We start from the raw sequence: 19,462 nt of genomic DNA, 5'->3' as shown, positions 1-19,462 counted from the left end.
GAATCTTTAATGAAACTCGATACAGACTGAGGAACACATCCTGAAACGACACTTGACCAACAATAACATGTTTTATTTATATATTTATTTATATATCTATATATATATATATACACATTTATATTTATACATGATATCTATATAAATGCATCTTTATATTCTTATGATCCAATTCACAAATGCAAACATGGTGGAGAGGTAGTTTGACACATGTTGGCTGATATCCTGCTGAAGTGACACAAACAGTGAAGAATCGTCCATGAAGGCAAACAAGTTGCGGCCGGCAACAAACATATGTTGTGTACAAATGTTTATCGTTGTATGTCCTCCTTTGATGGCAGTAAAAGACAGACTTTATTATTGGTCTGGAGCCATCATACCACTGGCATCTTCCAACTGTCTGTCTTATGACTTGTGTTCTGAGACAAACACGTGGCCTTGTCTTCTGCCTTCTCCACACAGCCAAGGTTTTCCTGTAGACATAAAAACATTAGAAAAACATGACTGGAGACAATGACAAGAAGATACAATTCAGTCACAATATGACTCTTAAACCCCCCCCCCCCCAAAAGAAAGAAAGAAAAGGAAAAACATTTGGAGTGTGAATGTGGCGATGCGTCATGCTGGGCGACCAAATCCAGGAGTTAACGAGATGAAAGAAGGGAATCAAGAGCAAGGAATGTCCTGGTTCCTGCTGGCGCCTGGTACCAGACAACATTAATGTCCTGGTTCCTGCTGGCACGTGGTACCAGAGAACATGATCTTTTACTGACAATCTGCTGCTGCCTTTGAGATGGAGTCAGCGAGAAACAAAACGAAGGGAACGAGGCACGCTGAAGGAAAACAAGCAGGATTTAGGACATTTTATCTTCCGCTGTTCATCTAGATTGTCGGCTACCCAACAAGGAAGCTCTGTTCCGCTATGCTGCCTGAGATGGCGTCAGGTTGACATTTCGGCAGGTTGTAACACGAGTTGCAGCAAACAGAACTCCGCCCTACACTGCACCCTTCCGACTGTAATTAACCCCCTGATGTAACTGCGATGGTAGTCTCAACACGCCAGACCCATGAGAGGTCTTACGCTGATACACGACGTTACTGCATGCTGCAGATCTCTCTCTGGGTCTGGGACACTTCTAGCTCCAAACTAATGTGGGAATCCTGGCCAGTGATTGGTTCCCCTGAAATCCTGGGGGCACCAATCAGTAACAACTTTAGTGATAAGGCGTGGCCACCCAACTTGACTCTGTTGACTTTTGAAAATGAACCACTCTCATTGGTGCTACGACCTGTCAGTCATTCAATTTTGACCCGCCCTCAAAACAGCAGCTGCTGCTGTGAAGTGGCACAGACTTCATTTATGTAGTATGCTGAGCACATGCAGCGATTCAGTGTAATATTTGAGTCTGGGGAGAGACTACTGCGATGGTACCTCTGGCTGCGGCGAGTCAAACAGGACGGGAGAGGTCTCCGTCAGCCCGCCCGCACGCCTCCTGCACAGGCAGCACAGGATCCACTTGAACGTCCTCCGCATCTCCGTGTCGCGCAGCGTGTAGATGATGGGGTTGACCAGGGAGTTGCACTCGGCGATCACCAGGCAGTACTTCTCGTAGTCGTTGGCTTTGCTGGCTTTGCCCAAAATGCCCAGCACCCCGTCCACCAGGAGGATCATGAGCCCAGGGGTCCAGCAGATCACAAAGGCCCCTGTGCGGTGGAGAGGAGAGTTCTTAATGAGAGCAGAGGAGGAACATCAACAAGTGGAACAATGATTAACATTCGTATCTTGGGTGCAGGTTATTTTTTTCCTCAATAATTTACATTTTGGGCTCTTGATTAGTACGAAAATACACAACTTCTGCCTTCATATGGACTCAAGTCGTAAAACACGGTAAACACGGCCCCATTTGAAGGCAGCAAAAGATGATCTTGACTGCTTAATGTCACAATGTGTCATTAGAGTTTGGTTTAGAACTTTCCTCCCTTAAAAGATGAGTCCACTGTGAGCAATCACTCAAAGGTGTGTTGAGGTTTTATGTGTGTACTGAGTGTTTTATGAGTGTAACACTGGGGAATTCATTACACAACCTCAGAAGCATCTCCATTTGGAAATAGCGTGTCGTACCCAGACGAGTTTGGACAAACAAACACGGCTGGAGTTGAAAAACTGGTTTTATGGGCAGGTAGGGGGGGGGGGGGGGCGGTCATGGAGAGTGAAGAAGATGACAGATACCAGGGCAGACACAAACCCACTCACAATTGTTCACTTAAAGGAGAATTTCATGTTTTTTTTAACCTGGACCCATCTCCTGGCAATAATTATGATTTGGCCACTCACCCAGCGATGTCCGCGGCGTTTCTGGCCGTCCTAGCGTTGTTTTGAGATCAATAGCGTCCAAGTCAGTTGTAAAATGGAGCTGATTTGGGGCCAAGTGTGAGCCTGTCTTTCCTGCATCTAAATAGCTATTTTTATTCCCGTTTTCGCCACATATCGTAATAATGTGATCCCTCAACATCCACCAGAGTGATATTTCGCCCCAGGCCATTTCCTGGACTCTCACGGGGATCAAATTACCTCAAACGTGATCTCGGTCACCAAGTCTCGTGAAGTCCCGCGATACTTTCCTGCCGACTGGCCAACTACAGGTAGGACGCTTTGCGTGGTGGTTTTAGCGTAACCTACTGTATGTGGGGTTTGGCATAACCTTCGTTATTTCGAATCCCACATAGGTTACGCCAAACCCCACATAGGTTACGCTAAAACCACCACCGCAAAGCGTGTAAAAAAAAAAGGTTAAAAAAAAACGAAATTCTCCTTTAAGTGCCTTATTTTAGGATCAAAAAGGTGACAGTCACCTAAGTGAAAAGTTTGCATCCCCATCTATCTGATAGACTCTGAACAGCCGGAGCACCTTCTGACTACAGCACCTCACAGAGAGGCTGCAGACACACTGAATACACCAAATATTAGGGACACTCTTTTCATGAAGCCTTATCCTTATTGATTTCCCTCATTAAATATACACCAATCACAAAGGAGGAGATGTCGGTAGAGAAGGATGGAGGATGGAGAGTAGTGTTAATTTCGTAGACGAAAACTATGACGGAAAATTTTAGTCGACTACCTTTTTTCCGCAAGACTAAGACGAGACTAAAATACTCAAACTTTTAGTCGACTAAAACTTGACTAAACAAAAAGAGGATGAGGTTGACTAAATATGATAAAAACTAACAAGGAAATTTGACACAGGACTAAGACTACGACTAAATTTAAAAATAGATGACAAAATTAACACTAATTATAGACTGTTTCCCCTCTCAATGCAGCAGTTCAGTTTCCTGTGCTGCAGCATCATAGATGTAGCTGACATTTAGCAGTCTTAAACATTTGCAGTAATTACAACAGAACCGCCCAGTCTTAGCTAAGGGTCTTATCTATATGTGTATGAGGCATTGTGTTCCCAAAAGGTACAGCTACTTGCTTGTCTGTTATATCCAGAGAAGTCTGAGTGCTTTCCACACAGCACAGTCAGCCTCCCTCCATTCTTCCCTCAGCTACGGGCTGAGCAGGGACTGTAAATATGGTCCACTTGTCATTGCTACCGTCGCACGCCGACACTGGCCCGGGTGGGCAGAGTCACCATTAGCTACTTTCCCTGGGAAAGAGTTGCCAACACTGCTTCGAATTACCATTACTAGTGCAAGCGCATCAGCAGATTCAACAGTTTTCATTGACTAAAACTAGACTAAAATGTGAATAGTTTTCGTTGACTAAAACTAGACTAAAATACTTGTGGTTTTATTTGACTAAGCTGAGACTAAAATGCTCAAACTTTTAGTCGACTAAAACTTGACTAAATAAAAACAGGATGAGGTTGACTAAATATGATAAAGACTAACAAGGACATTTAACACGGGACTAAGACTAAATAAAAAAAATAGACGACAAAATTAACACTACTTGGTACCCTACTAGAGACCAGTAGTGAGTGACTCTTTTATGACAACACGTAGCCTATCTACACAGAATATACAATATCTTCTTTTGCACAATCCACATCTCAGTTGTCTCAAAAATCCTTCTCCATCCTACCAAGTTAATGTTGTGGTAGATTTCAGAACAAAAACCACTCAAACTTGACCCTTTGTTGTTATACAATGCCTTCAAGCCCCCCCCCCCCCAGCCATTTGACTTCTCACCCAGCACCATGGAGATGGTTTTCATCAGGTTGACGATAGTCTGGTTGTGTCTCATCTCCGAGTCCTGGCAGGAGGCGCGGCGGCTGTGCCGCGTCACGTAGATGAAGATGCGAGCGTACACGACCACCATGATGAGGAAGGTCAGCAGGTTGAGGAGCGCCCAGAAGATCAGGAAATGACGGCTGTAGAGCGGGGCGACGGAGGAGCAGTTCTCCAGATCGCACACGCAGTTCCAGAACATGGGCACGAGGCCCATGGCGATGGCCACGGTCCAGATGCACACGATCAGCAGGACCACGCGCCGCTTGGTCATCGTGCTGTGCAGCTGCATGGTGATGATAGTCTGGTGGCGCTCCACGGCCACCGCCAGCAGGCTGGCCACGGAGGCCGTCAGGCTGATGTCGACCAACGCAGCGCGGATGAACCACTGCTTCGGGGTGAGCTTGGGAGTCTGGGGGCCCGTGTTCAGCATCAGGTTGGCGTAGGCGATGCCCGCGAACAGGTCCGCGGCGGCCATGTTGCCCAGGAGGTAGTAGATGGGGAAGTGGAAGCGGCGGTTCATGAAGATGGCTACCATCACCAGCAAGTTGGCCAGGACTATTATGAGGGACACCGGCATGCCCAGGCCGATCACCATGAAGTCCCGGGGCCCCCACACTTGGCTGGTCGTCTTGTTCACATGTTTGTAGAACGACGACACGTCGTCTCTGTAGTCGCAGGCGTTCCACACATTGTGGCTGGAGTTGCAGGCCTTGTGGACACAGCTTTCCATGGCTAGGGACACGAAATGGGAAGTGAGAGAGGGGTCAGACAGGTCTACAGATAGGCTACATTCAGTGTAGTAGTTGGTGCACAGCTGTGTGTGTGTGTGTGTGTGTGTGTGTGTGTGTGTGTGTGTGTGTGTGTGCGTGCGTGTGTGTGTGCACCGCAAATCAATACATTTCTTGACCTAGATCTATACTCCAATAAATGCTATTTTTTTAAATGGACAATCCCATTGGCCAAGGGCCAGCAAGTAGTAGTTACACTACCTCCGCTGGGTGTGGCATTTTATTTTTTGTGTATGGGGGGATCGAACCTGAGTCTCACAAGGCGCTCACATACCAAAGTCGTAGATACATGACTGTATGTAGACTATTTAAGACATCACTATGACAGTGATGAAAAATTAGGGAGGTAGCATTAAACTATAGGCAATCATATCCGGCAGACACCAATACAAACAGAATGTTGGATTTAATTTGAGTTTCCCCCAAACTCACTTATAGGCTCATTCTTGGGTAACTTACTGGTAAGACAAGATAAGCACAGGCTCATGAGATTGCTATCACATTTCTTCTTGTTGTAACGTGTTTCATCATCGCATGAAAGTTGTAGGGTAGCCAGCCTACTCACGGGATGCTTCATATTGTAGGCTTCAGAAATGGCACGGCTATTATCAAATAAAACACACAACTCAGCTTGTCGTTTAAACTTACCGCCGACTTAAGAGTGTCCTCCATCCAGCCTGACCCGAAATGAAACTCCACGTGTCGACATGTCATAAAGCAAACAAGCCTCGGAGTTGACTGTTACTGCTTCTTCACCATGCGCCACATTGTGAGCGCGTCCTTTGATCGACGCAAGTCAGATTTGACTCCGCTCAGCTGGCCTTGACTTGCTGTCATCTTCACCTGCACGCAGAAATGTCGTAAATATGAAGGACCGCCCCAAAAAGTGAAAGAGACTGTGCATTTCTGCTGCCAGAGAGTTGTCTATCACGATCAGCGCCTAGACAGTGAGGTTTTTAGACAGTGAGTTTGTGAGGTTTAGGGGCGGAGAGCAGAGAAGAATTGGCAAGAAGTGCCGCTGCAGGCGGCTGCAGCTCAAAAGTAGCTCTGTTCTGCTTCTAAACATCTAAGTCACCGGGTAAAAGCACTTAAATGTGAGACAGGTTGCATTTACGGCTTGTGTTGTTCGAAGACAATGGGAGCTTACGGGGAGCACTTGAAGGCAGCAGTAGATATAAAAGGCAAACACGAGACAGCACCCAGACTGATAGACTTGTCAGATTGGGCAGACTTCCCCTTTTCTTCAATTCACGTTTTCTGTCTCGTCTAACTGAAGCCGCGTCATTACAGACCTGTATTGCGTTATGACAATAATAAATACTACAATATCTTGTTTGGTCAGCTGCCACATATTGTTGTAGCCATTTGTGAAAAACAAAAGCATCACAATAAAAATCTAATTGTCAACCCACCACTAAAACGAGCTATAACTCAGGAAAGCTGATGGTTGCTGCTGATTTCCCCTCATGAGTCATGAGGAAATGACCTTTGGCTTGAGTGTAATTTTGAGGAAGTGGAATTGGAAACACTGTATATAGTCAGTAGGCCTACTTCTCTTTTAACATTAGACATGCCTATATTACATAATAGGATATAATAATTATATCTAATAATTATTTGGGATGCAAAGCTTCAGCATTCCCAGTTCTGCCCAATATGTCAAACTGCATAGGAACACTGATATGCAGGCTATATGCTCTGGACCTCCCCGCCTCCATGCAAAACAGTAGGCATCTACAACAGTGATGTAAGCTGTCTTGAATTGTCTCTCTCGCCCTATGCATACCCAGTTTACATGTGTGCCAAAAGGGATGACAGAATAATGTCTTGGACTATTTTCAATAATGAACACTACTTAACAGCTAACCCCAGTTCAGGTCATATCACAGTGCACGCCCCCTTTCTTTGAGGTTGTCTCCTTATCCATTCACAGTCTACCACGCTGCGTGGCAATAACCAATCAGCCCAAGCTATTCCTTTCCAGCTGATCCCAATCACCTAATCAGTATAGTGTATCAGAGTCCATGATGTTTTACTCTGTTTGATCATCGCTGAAGCAGTTGTTTTTGCCCCACCTCCTCCCCTGACCACCACCATTGATTTATTTTAGCACAATTTAAAAATAAAAACAGTGCAAGGAGGGAACGAAGCCCAAAGGGCTTGTACAGACACCATTGTCATGACTCCTGATCCTGAAGAATTCCCTATGGGGAATTTCCTATCCTATTCTTCACTGACGACGCCCTCTCATCATCTCAGGAGAGCGTCATCATATCATGGAGTCATACGCCAAAATTAATTTGTTGTATCATTAAAGCTTGTAAAACTTTCTATTAGTCTCTCATGATTGAAATGCTTTTATAAAGCTTCAGCCCAGTCAGCATCCAGGTGTGGACAGTAGAGAAGATCCACACAAACAGATGTTGGTAAAACAGCCATAAAAGCAGAACAGGAGACAAATAATATGGTAAATAGCCTACGGTTTATTTATAGCACTTTTTTAAAACACAGTTACAAAGTTTATTTTTTACAGCCAAAATAAAAGAAAGTCCAAATGCAACAGTAACTACTAAAGGAGAAAAGGCAAAATAATATAAATACAATTTTAAAAATTAGAATAAAAGCAACATGAAAGGGGTGGGAGCAGCTTAAAAAAACATGGCAAAACAATATAAAAACAACAAAAGAGTAAGCAAGGATCCTAAACATAGAAACAGGAGAACAAAATGGTGACATAAAACAGAACAGAGAAAAGTCTTTCTTAAACAAGTGGGTTTTGAGAAGCGACTTAAAAGATGCTGAGCTTGCATGCAAACCAAACATTTGCACACACTGGAGTGGTTACAGTGGTTTTACACACTGGTTACACATGGTTACATTGTGTCTGCCGGTACACAGGCCGTGAGAAATGTGAAGAGTGTGTTGTGTCTTTGTGTTGGAAAGAAACACTGAAGTCATTCAGTGAAACAGTCGTGTTTAGTTCAAGTTCCTGGTAAAAAAAAAAAGAAGGAAAAAGAAAAAAAGGTTATAGCCGGAGCACAAGAACCTTTTGTTTTCATGTTGTCTTTACCCCTTCAAACATAACTCTTCAAATGAAATCATTCCAGCAACTATTTGCACAAAGCACATTTTAAATCAAACCACAGGGTGCAATATTGTGGTAAAATACCATTACTAATGGATCAAATTCAGTGTTTTGTACATTGAATTACCATCCTCCTGAAGTTGAGGCGTTCCAGACCCTTTTTTGCACAAACCACATGCCAGTTGTCTGAAGGAATACACAGAATAGTGTCCCTAATATTCTGGGTAGTCAGTGTGTCTGTAGCATGGCTGTATTAAAAGCATGGTCTGCAACCACTCTGTGAGGTGCTGTAATATTAGGAAGTGGTCTGGCTGTTCATATCAGTCTAGCCGACTACCTCCCACTTCCTCATATTGGTAACACTTTACAATAACGTACACAAATAATGTAGTAGTTACTAGTAAACTAATCATTAACTAATAGTTAGTTCATGAGTAGCTAATGAATAATTCGTCATTAGTCAATCACTAGTTAATCATAGTTAATGAGTATGTAGTCATTAGTTAATGATTAGTATTTAAGTTCCTGAGTAGAGCAGGTAATCATTACTTAATGATTACTAAATGTCAGCTTGTGAATATAGTATTTAATCATTAGTTACTGATTAGTCGGTCAGTTCCATGAGTAGAGTAGTTAATGATTAATAAATGTCAGTTCGTGAATATATTAGTTAATCATTAGTTACTGATTAGTTGATCAATTCCTGAATAGATTGTTAATGATTAGTAGCCTAAATGTGAGTTTGTGAATATATAGAGTAGTTAATCATTAGTAATGATTAGTTAATGATTATTTTGTAGGTATATTAAAGCTGTTCACTCCAAAGAGTGACTAATTCATTATTACTTAACACCACTTGCCTTTATCAAGTGCTGCTCCAGAGTTGTTACTGCATGAGTACCGAATCATTACTTACTTATTACCTGACCATTAGTTATTCCTTTTGTGTACCCTAATGTAAAGTGATGCATCTGAGTAGTCAACAGTGTTGGGGAGTAGTGAACTACATGTAGTTGAACTATGTAGTTGAACTACATTTTGTAGTAGCTTGCTGATAGTTCAACTACATTCATATTTCTGTAGTGAGTCAAGTAGTTAAACTACTTTTTGGTCATTTTGGTGTAGTTTAACTACTCAGTCTACAAACTACAATTTTGGGCAATAAAATGAAAGGAACAGGCACGGCTCCAGGATTCTTTCTAAAAGGGGGGGATTGGGGGAGGCTAGACCAATCTGTGGGGGTGCTAAGAAAATAGTCGATTTTCATGACTTCAAAGTTACTTTATAATGAAGTCCCCCCCCCCCAAATAAAACCAGATATAGACCAGACCAGCACATCTGGGGTAATTTGCAAAACATGAAGGCCGCGCCCCTTTTTAGATACATCGACACGAGGTACTTGCCTTATATGAACGTTGTATCCAGTTTCCACCAGGGTACATGCATCGTCCACATTGACGGTGTCACCCCTACTCTATCGCAGACCAGTTTTTTGTTTTTTTTATTGTTAGTGAAACTATAACAACACAGCAACTCTTCGGCATATCTCTATAAAATTAAACCGTTAGTTTGTTTGAAGTGGTTTTGGCTTCTTGTACCGTCTTTTACTATGGTGGGTTTCCCCTAAAAAGGGGCGCGGCCTTGGCGCTGGATGCTTGAAGACGCGGCGCAGTTCTGGTCTATGGCACATTAGCCATCATTCAAAATAAATGTATTTTTTTTATTAATTTGTCCAAAGAATATAAAAAATATATAGCTATAATACTACAAGTGACCACAAGGCAATGGCAGAAACTTTCACATGCAAAGGTTTAGGCATGGGAAGTGATTGGTTAGGTTTAGGCATGATGAGTGATGATTGGTTGGGTTTAGGCATGATGAGTGATGATTGGTTAGGTTTAGGCATGAGGAGTGATGATTGGTAAGGTTAATATCAGGATAAGAAGAAGTCCACAATTGAAATAAGCCTTTTGATTGATTGGTTGATTGATTGAATTGATTTGATAATTGATAAAAAGATACGTATACAACTGCCCAGCAGGAATACATACAGTACATTTAAAAAATCATCGAGGTTGAGAACACAAGAGAACACAATAAAACATCATGGACCATGTTGGAAATAAGTGTTTATACTTTTACATGCTATCCTTTGGATCTGTTATTGTCTCTATACCCATGAATAAAGTCAATCAAAAGGTTTATTTTCATTGTGGACTTTTTCTTACCCTGATATTAACCTAACCAATCATCACTCCTCATGCCTAAACCCAGAGATGGGAAGTAACTAAGTACAAATACTTTGTTACTGTACTTGAGTATGATTTTCAGGTATCTGTACTTTACAGAGTATTTATTTTTCTGACAACTTTTTACTTTTACTCCCTACAATTTAACACAAATATCTGTACTTTCTACTCCTTACATTTTTCAAAATAGGCTAGTTACTTTAATTTTAATGCATGACAGATAAATATGATGTAACGTTGTTTGTTTGTCTCTCTCGTCTGGCTTTAACGCATTATGTGCACCTTTTTCATGGAAAAACCATGTCACAAACTGACAACTACCAATCACAGTTAATGCCTGAAGCTCTCTGAAACTTGGAATTGCTGAACTAGAAAGTTTACCACAAAGGGACTAAAACCCTCAGTCTTCTGATCCAAAATCATACACCTTGTCCATTAGGCCAGGTGATTTGACTGCTGGGCCAGGGTAACTTCTTATTTATTTACCACTAGAGAAAAGGTTTTTGTTAAGTGTCGAAAAGCCCATCATAAAACCGTTGTCATCATTTTCCATTCAATCATCTGCACATCAACTACACCCTTGAAACATCTCCCTCTGGGTCCTCAGACTTTGATGGGTGTGCCACTTGCCAAGGCTTGAAGTTAGCACATGGTCCTTATACCATTGGCAGTAGACATGGATCAGAGGAATCAGCAGCAAGATGAGAAACTGATAACTGATAACTGGAGCCAAACCCTTCAGAGTAAAAACAGCTGACAGAAGCTCACAGATGGAACAGAGCTTTTGTCGTTGTGCCCTCTGAACAATGGCGTGTTCACCACACACACACACACACACACACACACACACACACACACACACACACACACACACACACACACACACACACACACACACACACACACACACACACACACACACACACACACACACACACACACACACACACACACACACACACACACACACACCACTCCCTGACTTGATGAAACCTGTTTGGTGGCCTCACACAGATCAATCAGCATCCAGATCTACTGGATCCCAGCCGATTTAGTACCTGGAAAGATCTGGTCCAGGTGACATATCAAAGACTGCAGGATACCAGGTGGCTCACCTGGTAGCACATACGACGGAGGCTCGGGTCCGAATCTGACCTGAGGTCCTTTGCCACATGTCATCCCCTCTCTCTCTATCCTCACCTCTCCTGTCTGCCTACTGTCCTATCTAAATAAAGGCAGAAATGCCCCCCAAAAAATAACCTTTAAAAAAAAGAAGACTGCAGGATATTTACTGAAGATTTTCAGGCTCTTAAGTCCGGGAAATAACTTCCTAATTGTGAAGCGCAACTTTCTTTTTCAAATCACATACTCATATTCCTCTCTTATCTCCTTCTTGTCAGACCTACTTCAACAGTCACAGATCAAGGTTTAAAGCTACAATATGAAAGCATTGTAAGAGGTAGTTGGCTGTAGCTCATTCAGATCAACATGTGGATGTTGTGTGATGTTCAAAGGTAGTTTGTTCAATCCTTGCCTCAGGCACCACCCGTGATGCTCTTTTTTTAATCATCAGCAGTAGTTTGAACACTGATAGAAATAAGCTGATGTAGGAGTCTAGTCAGTCTCTGACTCTAGCTCAGTCAGATAAACAGCTCCTCACTCATTCAATTCCAACCTATCTCACTCTTTATGCTCTGTGTTGTTGTCAGTGTGAACACAGTGTGTAGAATTCAGAAGGTGATTCTTAACAGTTCATAGCTCGCCAGGATGAGTCACTGTGTCTGTGTCGCTAGCTGACAGGTGGATTATTGGTTCTATTCCCGATGGAGGAGACATATTACAGCAGAGATGGGAAAAGTACTCACTTTCTTTACTTAAGTAGTTCATTGTGTAAAAAAGATTCTGGTAAAAGTACTGATTCAACTAAATTATTCAAGTAAAAGTAAAAAAGTACAGGCTCTGAAATATACTCAAGTATAAAAGTAAAAAGTATTTTCTGTGCAAGGTGCCAAAGCCACAAACCTTTGGTACAACTGTTGCTCAAAGATTGTTTAAATAATCTGACTGTATCCATTTTTAAGTCAGCGGGCCAGACTTTATAGAATAACACTGTGTTTATCTCTATGGGATTTAGATTGCATAGAGATAAGCACTGTGCCTATCTCTATGGGATTTAGATTGCATAGAGATGAACGGATGGTTACCATGTAACCCAAGTTTCCTGAGGGGAGACTTCTCTCCCTCATCAATTCCATTACCTAATCCAGCGAAGCTGTTGTGGATTACCACTAAAAAACACTTAATTAGCACCACCTGGGTGTGATTGTTCAGATGTGGCTGGTTGAACTTTTCATTAGAGGGCAATAGAGGGCCCACAACACCTGAAGGTAATTTGTATAAATATCACCTACAGCCAACTGATTAATGAGATGGCAATCAATAGTATGACAGCAATTGATCATATTTACACAACCATAAACCCACAACACACTTGTAACATTCATGAGTTGAAAATGTTTTACCCACTCAAATTGCATTGGGAAGCTGCGTTGGGCAGGTCATGTGAGCAAGTAAAATCAATGAGGGTCTAATCAACAAGGGACAGGTGAATGTAATCAGACTGGAAGGTTTGCTGGTCTAGCCTATACACAAATCTACAACCAAATACCCCTATACACCCCCACCATGCTGTATTCCCATTTAATTCCAACAAAATGTTAATATGGCCTAAAATGATTTATACTTTTAACTTATAAAGTGGTTTGTTGTAGGTGTGTTGGTCTCAAAACCAGACCTGCTCTGTTGCCCCTGGTGGTTGAAATCTGAAGCGTTCCTGAATGGCTGGGGAGGAAAAGCCCTTCTGCCCATATTCTGTGCACTGACTGACAAGGGACAGGTGAATGTAATCAGACTGGAAGGTTTGCTGGTCTAGCCTATACACAAATCTACAACCAAATACCCCTATACACAAAATGCTACACACACACAAAATGCCTAAAATGATTTATACTTTTAACTTATAAAGTGGTTTGTAGGTGTGTTGCCTACTAGGAATTTGTTCCTTCTGGGTCTGGCAGAACCAGGTCTCCGGGTCTTGTTTAGCTTTGAGTCAATTTAGAAATAGTTAGGTAGTTAATAGTTCTTCTCTTTTCTCTGGCTGTCCATTCAAAACTGACTGAGACTCGACCCCACGACCTCAAAAGCCATTGAGGGCTCAATACTGCAAGCTAACCCTCCGTGCCACCAGGTCAGACCTCATAAGACTGGTTTTCTCAGTGGTTTTCACTCTTTCCTTGGGCTGTTGCCATTCAAAAGTGACTGAGGGGTGGGCTGACTGTCTGTAGGAGGCGCTCTGTGAGTCAGTGTGTTTCCAGCCATGTTAAAGAGATGGGAGACCGGTTTGCGGAACAACATTTATCCTCCATTGGAACCGACACTCAGCCCTTCATGCAGAGACAGAGAAACAGCTGCTCATCCCGCTGAGCTGTTCCTCAGTGTGGGTGTTAGCATCTGATTTCTCCAAGTTTTCATACTGTTGTGTCAATAAACTCAATTAACAGGCATATTTTAGCTGGCATTGCGCTTTTTTGTAGGCTATTATATTTTATTTCATATATCATACATGTACATTGTCAATTTAATGCTTTATTTTACAAAGTAGTTTGAACTACTTTTTCTGCGTGGCTTGTAGTTTCCTAAACTACATTTCTCCCAGGGTAGCTTTGCTGTAGTTTCAACTACTTCAATGGTGAAGTAGTTGGTAGCTTCCTAAGCTATGCTTTCAAAGTAGCTTCCCCAACGCTGGTTTAATGGGTACTGAGTCATTACTTAATTATTACCTGGTCATTAGTTACTCTTATACTGAGTAGTTAATGAATACTGAATCATTACTTATTTATTACCTGACCATTAGTTACTATTTTTGTGTACCCTATTGTAAAGTGGTGCATCATACTCAGTAGTCTATGAGTACTGAATCATCACTTAATTATTACCTGTCTATTAGTTAGTCTTTTTGTGTACCCTATTGTAAAGTGGTGCATCATACTCAGTAGTTTATGAGTACTGAATCATTACTTAATTATTACCTGTCCATTTGTTAGTGAAAGTGAAAGATCATCATTAACAAATAAACACTCACTCCAGGTGAGATTTGAATCCTCAGCCCCAAGATTGTTAAATTGTAAGTCTGGTTCTCTACCATCTGAGCTAACGAGGCTGTTAGTTGGTCGAGCCATACTATGCATCTGTAGAGCCACCTATCCACATACTACTTTCTATTCTTATCATTTTGAAGATATATTCCACCGAAATACTACTTTCTCTCCAAATACTACTTCATGTCCAAGTAGGTATGTTTCAGCCAAATACGACTTCTGTCTAAGTACTTGTGTTTTAAAGCACAGAATATACCTTCAAAACTACAAGTACTTGGACAGAAAGTAGTATTTGGGTGGAATATACCTTCAAAACTATAATACTTGGTCTCCGGCTATACAGATCCATAGTATGGCTCTACCGACTAAGCTGTGTTAACAGGCTGGTTAGCTCTGTTGGTAGAGAACCGGACTTACACCCTTTGGGGCTGAGGGTTAAAATCTCACCTGGAAAAGTCTTGAATTTATTACATGTTATATGATGTTTCACTTTATATTACAGTACACAAAAAGAGTAACTAATGATCAGGTAATGATTAAGTACTCATAAACTACTCAATATGATGCACCACTTTACAATAGGGTACGCAAAAGAGTAACTTTGTACAGGTAATAATTAAGTAATGATTCAGTACTCATAAACTACGGTACTGAGTATGATGCACCACTTTACAATAGGGTACACAAAAAGAGTAACTAATGGACAGGTAATAATTAAGTAATGAGTAACAAACAATTAACTATACTCACTGACTGACCATTGACTAACCATTAACTAATGAGTAATAGTCTGGAACTAAGAACTAATCCATGAACTAATGATTAACTACTATACTCACAATGTGACCTTAACTAATGATTAACTAATATATTCACGAACTGACATTTATTAATCATTAACAAACGATTAACTACTCTACTCATGGAACTGACCGACTAATCAGTAACTAATGATTAACTACTATATTCACGAGCTGACATTTAGTAATCATTAAGTAATGATTACCTACTCTACTCAGGAACTAAGATACTAATCATTAACTAATGACTACCTACTCATGAACTATGATTAACTAGTGATTGACTAATGATGAATTATTCATTAACTACTCATTAACTATTAGTTAATGAGTAGTTTACTAGTAACTACTACATTATTTGTGTACGTTATTGTAAAGAGTTACCTTCCCATAAATAAACCGGTTTTTCCAAATTCAACTGTGTTTGTCAAACCAAATCTAATTCTCAGACCTGCAAACTCATGGAGTGGATGAAAAAGGTGACAGATACCGGGGCAGACACAATACAACTGAGAAATCACTCACTTCAGTGCCCCATTTTGGGATCAAAAAGGTGACTGTAATGTAATCTAAAGGTGAATGCAATAGTATGAATATTTAATAATGGGAATCTGATTCAAATCTAATGTAATAAAATAAATCAGTAAGAGATAATGGCTTTTAGCTGGATTTACCTCATCACTTCATGAAAAGGAGCATCCTGAGTGTGTGTGTGTGTGTGAGTCACATTTAGTCTGATTGACCAAGTGTCACAAAATGTGGAGGAGCAGTAGTCAAAACCTAAGGTTTAGATGTGGGGATGAAAGGCGTGTAACGTAACACTGGTTTGAACAGAAACGTATTTTGAAGCATTCATACTTAATGTCACATAACTTAGCCTGAAGGGGGCAGTATGGTTCAATGTTAGATTTTAAATGCTTGCAGTAATCTCAAAATACAGTATATCAAATCCATGTTGTGTTATCCACAATTTTGAAGTTATTTTTCCTCATGGCCTTTTCTGTTTCGGACCTATCACCAAAAGTGGCACATAGCTGAGATACAGCGACAAATGTGGTAGCTTACATTGGAATTCATCAGTGGTAGGCTAGTATAAACCTGCACAATTAAATACATAAAAAAAAGTCAATTAACAGAGGTTTCAACATTGGTTATAACTCCATAATCTCCATGACTGTTCGCCCGATTATTATGACTTGATGTGATGTTTCCATCGAGGTGTGCTTTGAGATGTTGGAAATTCATGTCATTAATCTTCAAAAATGAATAGGGAGCCCAAATATTTGGAATTCTGACAGAATTATATGAAATGTGTTGTGTGGAGTTAGTCCAAAAAGTAATAGTCAAAAAGTTTTGTGATCAGTCCATTTGGGCATGGTCTACTGGTTCATAACTTAAGTGTCAATTGTCAAACTTGATCTACACAATCATTCACACACTTCACATCAAGTGTGTGTCAACCCCTCTTGAACTTTCTCATAAAGCTCTTGACCAATGACCATGCATTAGATGTTCAGCAGACTTCAAATCTGGAATATTTGCAATAATCAATCCTGTCCTTCAGAGAAGAGTCATGGCTGATGCCAGGAGTCCAAAAAACTGAAATGGAGGAATGAAGGATTGCATCTGCCTGCATTTTTTTTTACCTTTTCCTCAGGAACAGGCAAACGCTGAAGTCAGAATGGATGTTATATTGCTAATAAAAAGACACAGCATTTACTTTATTTTTTTTATTTTCTATAAAAGAGATGAGTTTATTCAATGATCATAACAGATTGAACCATAGACCTCGATAGACCACTCACATACCAAACGATAAATCGAGGAAAATGTCTGAACACAAACCCCAAAACAGAACAAATGTAACACAAAATAAAATACCTGAATAAAGCAAACTCTGGGCTGAGCTGCGGGTCAGCACATTCTCTGTAGAACTCATGGCACATTATGTCCAACAGTTACTGTGAAAAAGGGGGGGGGGAATAAAAGGCTTAAAGGAATGAAGATCATTTTTCTCTTTACCCTTTCGAAACCAGTCTAATAATAAAAATTATATATATTCTTATATGGTGGACTTCATAGCAATAAAAAGGTGACTTAAGCAGAGAAACAAGTTCTCCTGAAGCACTGTTTATCTACAACGGGGAACGTGCCTCCCTGCACCACAAACTTAAAAATAAAAATACAGTCACACAGCCATCCAAATACACACACACACACACAGACCTAGACTTGCACTCAAACGCTAATGTGGCAACGCTGAAACGTTCATCTACCTAAAAATTGACTGATTGAACAAAATGAGAAAGTAGTTGTCAGGTGTGTACACTCATCGTAGAAGTCCAGCTAAAACTAGATTTAAAACCTGAATATTGATAACGGGTAAAATATAAAACGCTGACTTTCCTTTGTTTTTTTCTCGTTTTCTTTTAACACAAACTCTTCCAAAAAGAAAGAAAGAAAAGAAGTAATCTCCCTCCCCATTCAAATATTACACCACCCAGTCCTTTCTATAACCCCCCCCCCCCCCCAAGTGTAATATAAGCCAACTAGAATCGCAATACAACAGGCACTGGAGAAAAAAACACCATAAGAGACAAGTCGAGAGGACGAGATTCAATTCAGATTTCGACCAATCTGCGCGGTTCGACCAAACGTCTCCGAGAACAGAATTGGAACTCACATCCACTATTATTGAACAAGAACAAAGATATAAATTAAAACTTTTCCCCCCCAACGTTTTCAGAGCTTTTGTAATCATTTATTGTGTTTGTGTGTACTTTCAACAGAGCGCCCTCGGTGCATCAGGAGACTCAATGTGAAGACTAAATCAAGAGCTCTTTTCTGATCCCTTCAACGAATGTGGAACACGTTGTTTTGACAAGTGATTCCTGTAATAGCTACAGTAAGGTGTTCAGAGAGGCCATTTACACCTGGCACTAACATGCGTTTTCTGTGATCAGATTGCAATCGGATAGTGCTTGACCACTTGACAGGTGTAAATGCCCCCAAGACACATTGAGGACGGCTTGCAATCTGATCGGCCAAACCACCGCCAGAGGTGGTCAGGAACGCATTGTGACCACATTGAACACAAGTGTAAATGCAATGCGTCCTCTCAATCCACATACAACAGTCACCACTGTTTTTCTGCCGCTCTCTCTATGGAGCTTGCCTGATCTCAGATCTCAATGTGAACACTGGAGACACATATTAATACCAGGTGTAAATGTAATCAGGTTAATGTGGTCAAGCACTATCCGATTGGAATCGGATCACAGAAAACGCATGTTAGTGCCAGGTGTAAATGGCCTCTCTGTGTCTTATTTGATACCATTTGAACACTCTTTGCATATTGCCATTGATCAAACCCTGTTAGGAGAGATCAGAGCACAGCGAAACTGTGTCCGACTGAGGGAACGACGACAAGGCGCTACTCCTCTTGCAGATCGGTTCAGTAGTGTGACTGTGGCGTCTGCTGTGAAAGAGGTCGACGATATAAGCATTTAAATACGTGTCCCGCCTCTGGGTGTAATACACATAATTGTGGTACATTTGTAGTAAAGTAAACTAAAGCTCAGAAACAGCTGGACTTTTTCCCTTCTCTGCTGGCATGATCCTGCTCTAGTTTTTCAAATGGAGAGGGGGGAAAAAGACAAGGCATTATTATGAAATCTTCACATGATTCCGTCTTTGATAAATACTTGCTGGAATTATGATAATGCATATATTAGGGGGTTTTCACTAGCTACCTACATGTTTTAGGGCAAGGAATTTAGCATAAAAGGTAATGGGGTTGTTTGGCATAGACATAGGTGGCGGAGTGTATTGGTGTGAAGGTTTAAAAACCTAAAGAGAGGAAGAAGAAGAAGGAGGAAAGATCCAAAATAAACAGTTATTGTAGTATAAGAAAATACTTCTTTACAGTAGATACTAGATGATGAAAAAAGGTCTGCGCTGCTCCTACCCCTGTAAGTGTTGTTATTGGTTTGTCCGTGTGTCCAGGCCACAGAACATAATTATTATGGTCTGTATAGGAAAGAGGTGTAAGGCAAACTGTACCTTCTCTGCTGAGAAATATACATGATTTACAGTATGGAAGTTGCCCCGCCCCTCACCCGCCCCCCTCCTCCCCATCTCCCCC

The 19,462-nt window shown here is 41.1% G+C and overlaps 1 protein-coding gene across 1 annotated transcript; it reads right to left on the bottom strand.

The window, feature by feature from the left end:
* Window positions 1–5,848, bottom strand: lpar2a (lysophosphatidic acid receptor 2a). Its single transcript, XM_083649824.1, has 4 exons — window positions 5,676–5,848; window positions 4,198–4,971; window positions 1,433–1,704; window positions 1–473 (listed from the first exon to the last, which is right to left on the bottom strand). Exons 2-4 carry the CDS (start codon window positions 4,967–4,969, stop codon window positions 375–377), a joined length of 1,143 nt encoding a protein of 380 aa, XP_083505950.1. The 5' UTR covers window positions 4,970–4,971; window positions 5,676–5,848; the 3' UTR covers window positions 1–374.
* Between the last annotated feature and the right edge of the window lie 13,614 nt (window positions 5,849–19,462).

This window comes from Poromitra crassiceps (assembly GCF_964638095.1).
Source record: "Poromitra crassiceps genome assembly, chromosome: 13".
Taxonomy (NCBI): Eukaryota; Metazoa; Chordata; class Actinopteri; order Beryciformes; family Melamphaidae; genus Poromitra; species Poromitra crassiceps.
Note: the sequence above shows the minus strand (reverse complement) of the source record. Positions and strands in the feature narration are given on the sequence as shown.